The following is a 9,268-nucleotide window of genomic DNA, read 5'->3' as shown; positions in this document are numbered from 1 at the left end:
GGAAGAGTAAAAATATTAGTCTAAGGATGCTGTAGGTAGTAAATACGTGTTGACGTGTTTAACATGACACGGAATAGTGAAAAACTGTGTTTATATATTATAATCTGTGTTATGGAGGTTTAAAAATATAATAAACCGTATAATACTCAAGACTGGTCTAAAGGTCTAGGCCATAAACTCTAAAAAAAAAAAAATAACCTAAAAATAATATTACAAACAGAACACTAACGAGATATAAATCTAATAAATAATGAAATTGCTATCTGATAATTAATTAAATAATATTAAACAAACAGTTTTTTTAAATATTGAATTATGTCCGGACCCTTATTCCGTAAGTTTGTAGAATTTAGTTGTAAGTTCGAGATTAAACAGAAAGAAAATAACTTAAAGAATACTACATTTCAGGATCAATATTCAGTGCTGTAGCTATTTCTAAAACAACTTATACGGCTGCAGTAAGTACTCGAAACTGATATATTATGTATGAAAGTCGCTAGCTCAATGAAAATTAAATTTAAATCAAATTAAATTCCTGTTTGTTGTTATTATAATTAACAATAATAATTGATTTTATATTGAGATTGTTCTATGGTAAAGCTTCATACCTTGTATTTGCAATACTTACTAGAAAAAATTTAAGTAATTGTTTACCTTCCAGCGATCTGTAAATACATCATCTATATACTATGCAGCACGAAAGGGAACTAGGGCAAAGGCTAGAGCAAAGAAGGTTAAAGTTGAAATCACCAAAGTTGGTTTTATCCCACATAATCAAAGAGGCAAAGACAAGTATGTTACAATATATTTCATGTGATAATATTTTAGCTGAAACTTACAGAATTTTAAGTGGTCATGATGTGTTTGTTGCAGAACCTTTTTTTTATAAATTTATTTATTTAAAATACAATGAAGTTTATAGTTTAAAATACAATAACACACACTTAACCTGATTCCTGACTGTTTAACCTGATTCCTGCCGCCAAATTCCACCTTCACACGACATGCCACAAGTTAGAATATCATCCTCACCATCTGGATGTGTGGCGGTTTTCAAGGAGCTTTCTTCCACGTACTACTAAGCTGTGGAATGAGCTTCCTTGTGCGGTGTTTCCGGGATGATACAACATGGGTACCTTCAAAAAAAGTGCGTACACCTTAAAGGCCGGCAACGCTCCTGTAATTCCTCTGGTGTTGCAAGAGATTGTGGGCGGTGGTGATCAATTAACAACAGGTGACCATAAAAAAAAAACAAACACTTAAACTTTAAGAAGGTTATCTCTGTAGGTAGCGGTTCAACTACTACTCACTATTGGTTGGTGCTTCTTATTTGTTTTCAACTTTCAAGTTGTAGTAAATAGTGACTATCAAAGGTGTGTTGGGTCTCTTTATGGCACTTGGGACTTTTGCCACATTATTTCTTAACACATTCACTGTCAACAAAATAAATAAAAATTATAGCTGGGAATCTACTTAAGGCGAATTTTGATTACATTTTTTGATACATATGAATGTTTGAAAATATGGATAAATGTATACTCGTTTTTGTAAGTCGACTGTATTATACCAGAAAATTTACTCGCCTCAAACACTGGCAATTTACTTACTACTACTAATTGAATGGGACACTTGCTTGGATCCGAGTGGGAGGTGCCGCTACTACAGCCCCGTCTTACTCGAATCTGAGTGGTGAGCAAGGAATGTGTTAAAGTGCCAGACTATGTATATATTCATATAGTGGAAAAATGTGCATATCAAGAAGATTGTATCTCATTTAACTTTTACAACTGTTTTAGAAATGATATCTTACAAAATAGTAATCTCAGTAAAATCATTCTGAAAGGTAAATTTTTGTAGATAATCTCAAGATCTTCTATTTTTGTCTAGGCTATATTTTCGATAAAACTTACAGTCTCCTTGAATATATCTCAAGACAATCTATGTCTATTTCTACCTAATTTGCAAAGATATATTGGAGATGCTATAAATACTGAATAATTTACTATGTAAGGGTCTCGAAAGGAAGCTTCAAGAAATTTGTTTCTCTTATTAACCTTTCCGTTACTGAAAACTCAGTTCGGCGCGTTTTTGGCGCTCACAGTGTTCTTCTTGTATATTATTTTATTGCTATTGAAACCATCTTATAAACAAAATGAGAGTCAGAACTTAGTGACAGAGTAATGTGCCGTACTGCACACTCGGTTGAGCACTGCCAATTTGGGAAGGTTAAGAAGGTCTCTCTTACAAAGTGTGTTTTCTACACACTTACAATAAATTTTGTGTGAACTACTAGGAACTATATTTATATGGGTAATATACTATAACATTGAATTAATGTAATAACAAATGTCAGAATCTAATACTTCTCGCCTGAGGGTCCACATTATTGGCTGTCATTTCATGTCTGCCTAGCCATTCTATTATTTAGAAAAGATATGGTGTCATGCTCTTCATCAGGAAATCTGATTTTTCTTATAATTATAAAGTAATTTTGTATAGTTCTTCGTACTTACATTTTCGTGTTACTGTTTGTAGAATGCTGAATCTGTAAATATATATTTAAAATAATTATTATTATATTTACAGGGTAGCAAAATCTAACATTGATAAGCACCGGGATGATTCCTTCAAGCAGATATCAAGTGACAATGTGTATCCAATGCGTTATTACCGCTGGCCAGTGTACACTGCTGAAGAAGCTGTTATAGCACACAAGGAAACTCATCACCCTACTATGTATAACTGTCCCGATTCACTGGTCTTTGCCAAAGTTGAGTTGAATATGGAGGGAGTCAAAAAAGTATGTGTGATGATTATTCGGGTCTTCCATAATATACGTAGATGAAACAAAAAATTATTAATATTTAATGTTTGGGGATATGACATTATTTATGCTATGCATTGAGTTCAACTGCAGAGAATTTATTTTCTGATTTGTTACCCTCACCTTTTTGATTTGATCTGATCTAAAGGCCATATAATCTAAAATTTAATAAATAATTTTAATTTACAGACTCGATATGTGGATAATTTTACAAGACTCACACTGTTACCACACAATTTCCCTCGAGATGAAGAGAGATCTATTCTTGCATTTTGTAAGGGTCCAGAACTGCATCAACAGTTGTTAAAAGCAGGAGCTACGACTGCCGGTGGCACTGAACTAATTAAGAAAATTCAGGTATTTTTCTGTCCGTATGAGTTCTTATTTCATTATTATATTTACGGAGATTTGGTAAGAAAATAGCGTAACATGCTACTTTGAGTTCCTGGACGATCAATAGCCAGTATGGCGGCGGGATCGTAATAATAACTAAACGGTAAAAAATCAAGGGCGGTGATATTTTAATAGCTACTCATAAGCAATTACAAGTTAGGTTGCCGCTGCAATTTAACTCAACAGCAGACTGGATATGTGTATGCATTAAAAGCGTAAGTGGGTTTTTGAACAGCTTCTCATTTAGTAATCGAATGGTGAATTTTCACACAAAAATAAATTATGCGGCATTATTCAAACCCTCTTATGCTTTTTGGGTTGTTGGGGATGTTTATTTAGGCGGTATTGTATGGCAACACACTATTCCATTTTGTATGGCAACCCACCATTCCATTTTAACACCCTGTAGCTTACTGATGCTGTCAAACATCGGGTTCTTTGTCACCGCCCACCGGCCGAGCGAATAGACATCGCTGTGCGTGTGCGACGGAATAGCGCGATCGAAAGATAGCGGTCTCCTGTTTTCGCATAGAGATATGAATTAGCGATGACGGGTTGAATGTGAACCTGATCTAATTATGCTTTGCTTGTAAACTTTGTGTATGTACTTACTTTAGTTTTTTCTGTTCTTATTTTAATTATCAATACGAACTCAACTCATGTTAGCAATCCGGACAAATCTTCGTGATTTTTGGTTTGCTGTTATATTTATATAAATTTGTAACGTTTTAAATAAATATATTAAAAACAAAAAAAAAAATAAAGAACTAAAATGACTACTTCGGATGCGTATTCCCTAAAATATGAACTGAGCGATTTATGTTTGCATCAATTTAATGGCGTACTTAACAAACAGAATAGATTATGACTTGGGGTTCTTCAAGAAATGAGCATACTCCCACCTTAAAAGCCGGCAACGCATCTAATGACCCGTTGTTTTGCAGATGTCCATGGGTCCACCTCCCATCACTCCTCTGCTAATTAATTAAATATTTTAGAATAGACGGAATTAGTCTTAGTAAAATAATTGGTCTAAAGTGATTTTGTATTTATCCATTATATCATTAATGTTAATACCAATAACATACATAAGCTTATAATGCCTACTACTCGGCTAAGTCGAGTTAGTAAGTCTTTTGTGGGGCGATGTATATGCTTTTACAACAAGATCCCAGAAAATGTTCAAAACAAAAGTATTACGTTATTCAAAAGAATTGTTAAAAAAAGTTTGTGTGGTAAAGGTTACTATAACATAAATGACTTTCTTAATGATACTACAGATTGGGAATGGAGCGACCACCCTCAGGCTATTAAATAATAAGTTTAATTGTACAATATTACTTTTTAAACATATTTTTTTGATGAAAAATAGCCCGCTGAGTTTGTTGCGCCCATTCTTCTCACGCATTAATTTTTGAATGGGTGGTAGTTTTTTTTTGACTTTCAATAGTATGTCACTTCCTATTTTGAATAAAAATATTTGAATTTGAATTTATCAGATTTTCAGCTTATGGTAATAAAGACCTTTAATAAACTTACTCCAGATCAAATGAGCCTCTTGCCCGTTTCCCCCTCTTATATAAAAAAAATTCGTGTATTTGTAAGTGGTAATTAATGTTTTAATAATGATTTTATAAATTTAGAAGTTATTGTGTTTCCACAGGAAGGTAGTATCAAACTAAGTGACTATGACTATGTGATAGCTCATCCGAACATTATCACAGACCTTGTACCAATAAGAGGACTAATGAAACGTCGGTTCCCTAATGTTAAAAATGGTACCCTAGACCCCAATATCCTGGACTTGGTTAAGAAGTTTTCAGCCGGGATACAGTATAAAGTAATGAAGGATGAGAATCAGCAGAACTATGCATGTGTTGAAGTACCAATCGGAAGAGTAAGTTTTCCTTTTTAATGTTAGCTTTGGAAGTTGGACAGGAAATTACAGGAGGTAAAAATTGTAAAGTGGTCGCGTCATTCAGCAAAACCACAGTGGGCACGTGGTGAAAATTTTGAGCTCTTTTTCAACTGTGAAAACTATTTTAAGAATTTCGGCTTATAAAATATTTTAGAAAATGTAACATTTTAATTCACTTTTTAACTTATTCTACATTATCTCATATAAAACTAATTAGAAAGGAAGAAAAATATTAATTTTCGATATTTACAGGATATGCTTTATACAAAACAGTCTTCAAAATTGCATTTGCAACATTTTTTTTTCATGCTCCTTTTTTTTTGTTGGATCATTTCTCTGAACTCATTTGTACCCGTTGGCAGATGACCTTTGTGTACCAAGTAAACAATAATTATTCTCTATGAGATTATCTATCGATATATATCTATATATTAAAATAGTGAGCAGGTATTTTCTACACAAATAATAAATAATTTTAACTACCTTCTGCAGGACTTCTAAAATCAATTTATGACTTATGTGATTCATTTTAATTTAATATTTTCAGTTGAACATGGATATAAAATTCGTTGTGGAAAATATAGACACATTACTGAAAGATATTCAAAGTATGCGGCCCAAACGCGATGGTCGCTTTATTACAAGGTATTATATAATATTCATAATATTGAATGGTTTGATTGAGAAAATGGGAGTGATGTTTTTTTGATGGAAAAGGAGGAGAAAACGAGCGTACATATCACCTGGTGTTAAGTGATTACCGCCGCCCACATTCTCTTGCAACACCAGAGGAATCACAGGAGCGTTGCCGGCCTTTAAGGACGGTGTACGCTGTGTACGGTGACGTGTACTTTTTTTGAAGGTACCCATGTCGTATCCTCCCGGAAACACCGCACCGCATTATAAGTAATCACAATGCCGTGCATACTCGAATTCAACACAAGAAAAATAAAAATGCATTTTGTATAATTAATTAACAAATCTAATATGAAATTATTATAATATTTGCAGGTGCCTTATAACCAGTCCTCCATCAACAGAAAACTTGAAAATCGATCCATTTGTCCATGTAGAGGAATCACTGTCTAAAGAAGTACAAGAGGAGAGTGATGATGAAGATGATGATGTTGCCGCTACTGCCTAAATAAAATAAAGATGATGGACTTTATATAGATTAAGTAGAAATAATAATATAACAATAGATAATTGTTTTTATTTGAAGTTCGCAACGTATTCATCATCTTTGATGAATATGGTTCATCTTTTGTAGTATAAATCAAACTCACATTACACTGCCTGTCTGTATATCCCCTACTACTACTCATATACCACATAACAGATTTTAATAAGATTTTCATCATCAGTTGAATAGAAAGGCCAATAGGTCTACTGTTAATTTTGGCGAAGCTATTTGAAAAAGTGCTACTAGCGAGGCTAAAACCCAACCTCAAGAATAATCCCCAATCACCAGTTTGGATTCCTAGAATGCCACGCCACAATCAAACAATTAGTTATAGAACTGTGAATACCATCTTTCAAGTATTAGAAAATAAATGTTATTGCACGGCAGCGTTTTTGGATATCAGTCAGGCGTTCGACAAGGTGTAGCTCGATGGACTCCTATTGAAGGTAAAAAAAAATACCTTCCTTAAAATATACTTGCATTATTGAAATCCTACCCAACAGACTGATGCTTTGAAATATAATTCCATTATGCTGTTTCTGCACTGTGCAAGACACAATCGGGAATGCCACAAGGATCAGTGCTTGGACCTGTGCTGTAACTCATATTCACAGCAGATTTACCAACAGCTGTCAACACAGTAACTGGAACATAGCAACGGATTTATTTCCAGCCACCATCTGCAAGAAAGTTTTGACCTAATATCAAAAAATGAAGAATCAAAAACAAAAACCAAGCTAATTTTGCAAATTGCCATAGTAACAGACAAGTAAAGACACACGGCGTTTTATCTGGTATTTTAATATGACGAGATCAATTTAACTCCGCCCACGGTTACATTTAGTAGTATATATTAAGAACCACTGCACTAGCTACGTGTACCTAGCAAAATATACACAATGACACCTTGTCCTTAAACATCTCCCGAGATAATTGAGATTAAACTGTTCACATATAATTCAAGGAGTTCTTCCATGTTTAGGGGTTATACTATGAAATTGTCGTTTTGTACTGATTTTTTTTTTAAATTCAATATACCTAATATTTATTTAATGAAAATTATTACCATTACCTATTATCTATACATTGCTGCCATCTAATAGGAATCATTTATGCCTTTACGATAGAACTGTGACCTAGATTCGACAAACTGTGTGAAAGCATTTTGCACTGCCTCCTGAGAAGAAAAGTTTTTATCACGTAGAAAATTGACCTAATCAGGAAAAAACGGTAATCCGTTGGCGCAAGGTCTGGCGAATAAGGAGAGTGACGAATGGTTTCTTATTGCATTTCCTATATACTTGAAACGGTTTCTCGTGCTATATGAGGTCTCACGTTATCATGGTGCAACAATGGTTAAGATCGATTCATGAGTCGGGGCTGTTTCACTGCTAGTTTTGCTATCATTGTTCGGAGTTCGGCACCGTAGACATTCGCCGTTATTGCTCGACGAGATTGGAGAAATTTCGCTTACGGATGTAAGTTATATATGCAGTCATTTTTACTGCTTTTGCAGTTCTACCCGCCTAGTCTAATCTGGTAAGAACCTAGTGAAATTGCAACATTATTACATGAGATGATCATTCTAGGGAAAAACTTAGGATACTATGGATTTCGACAAATCAAAATCTATTAGTAGTTTGTAAAGATATGTGGCTGGTATAGTTAAGCCCAGACTCTAGGCTCGCTCGGATCTACTTATTTAACTTACAAGTTAATGTTGTTGCCATATCTCGTTACCTGTTAGTTAAGTCACAGTATTTGTTTGCTTTTATTGTGGGATCCTTTTTTTTGTGGAACATAAAGATGAAACATGCGTACGGATCATTTCCTGCCTATACTCATCTCTTGAAATATCAGAGGAATCATACAAACGATAACGTACGTGCTTTCTTTTAATGTACCCATATCGACTCGGAATCGCTGCGCAAAGAAGTTCATTCCATGGTTTGGCTGTTCGAGGAAGATTGTTCTGAGGAGGTACACAAATCAGCGAGATGATGATATTCTAGTTGGTTGTGTCGTATGCAAAAGTAAAGCATTATGGAAAACTTACCCTCATAAATGCAGTAAAAGAGAAAATGAAACGATCTCTCTACACAACTTCCTCCTATCTATGTTTAAGGTGAAGGTATACCTATCTAGATTCGTCATGACCTATTGACAGGCAATCTCCGCCTGTCGATAGGTCATGACGAAATTCGTACTGTCGGTGATTGGGAGGAATGCTATCCGGGTTGCTTGTGCACAAGCAGTTGTGATCAATCAGTTTTCTGTCTAGGCTATAGGTACTTCAGGTAAAGAGCACTGACATAGTGGGATGGTTGGCGGTATCTTTTAATTGCCGTTAAGGGTAAATTTTGAGGAAAAGACCCCAATCTCCTTCAAATGGGCCTTCTCCTCTGCCTTATGACCCAAAGAGTAATTCTCCATACGCAGCGGCGGCATAATGGCTAACTAAAATTACTAAGAACAGCTTTCGAATACGTCTAAACTTTACGTATTTCGGATGGGTGACTTGAAGGTTGTTCGCCAGACTCAACGACGTGCATGGATTTCGTATTCCGTGTATATGTAAGTATTTTGTTCTACGAAATGCATCTCATTTGACGAACCAAGCACTTCGTATCCTTTATATGGCGCTAGTCCATAGTAATCTTGAGTGCAACTCAGTTGTTTGGAACCCACATGAGAGCAAATATACTTTAATGATCGAACAAGTCCAAAAACAATTCCTTAGACCTTTGTATAAGAGGCAATATGGATACTATCCATTTATGTAACCAACACTCTTTTTACAAGGACATCTGGGCTTTGTTTCACTGCAGTTACGGAGGTACGTAGCTCTTACTATGTTTGTTCTCAAAATAATTCAGGGCAGTGTAGTCTGCACATACTTTTTACAACGTTTGCTGCGTTTCTTTGTACCGACCTCGTACGTACGCGGGCG

The 9,268-nt window shown here is 34.9% G+C and overlaps 1 protein-coding gene across 1 annotated transcript; it reads left to right on the top strand.

The window, feature by feature from the left end:
• Positions 1–175: 175 nt before the first annotated feature.
• Positions 176–6,341, top strand: LOC126976018 (50S ribosomal protein L1). The gene is made up of 8 exons (XM_050824162.1): positions 176–334; positions 409–458; positions 662–792; positions 2,587–2,800; positions 3,014–3,181; positions 4,881–5,114; positions 5,683–5,780; positions 6,147–6,341. The coding sequence occupies exons 1-8, from the start codon at positions 316–318 to the stop codon at positions 6,277–6,279; spliced, it is 1,047 nt and encodes a 348-aa protein (XP_050680119.1). The 5' UTR covers positions 176–315; the 3' UTR covers positions 6,280–6,341.
• Positions 6,342–9,268: the final 2,927 nt, after the last annotated feature.

Source organism: Leptidea sinapis, chromosome 39, assembly GCF_905404315.1.
Source record: "Leptidea sinapis chromosome 39, ilLepSina1.1, whole genome shotgun sequence".
In the NCBI taxonomy this organism is placed as follows: domain Eukaryota; kingdom Metazoa; phylum Arthropoda; class Insecta; order Lepidoptera; family Pieridae; genus Leptidea; species Leptidea sinapis.
This window is presented reverse-complemented; position numbering and strand designations above follow the sequence as displayed.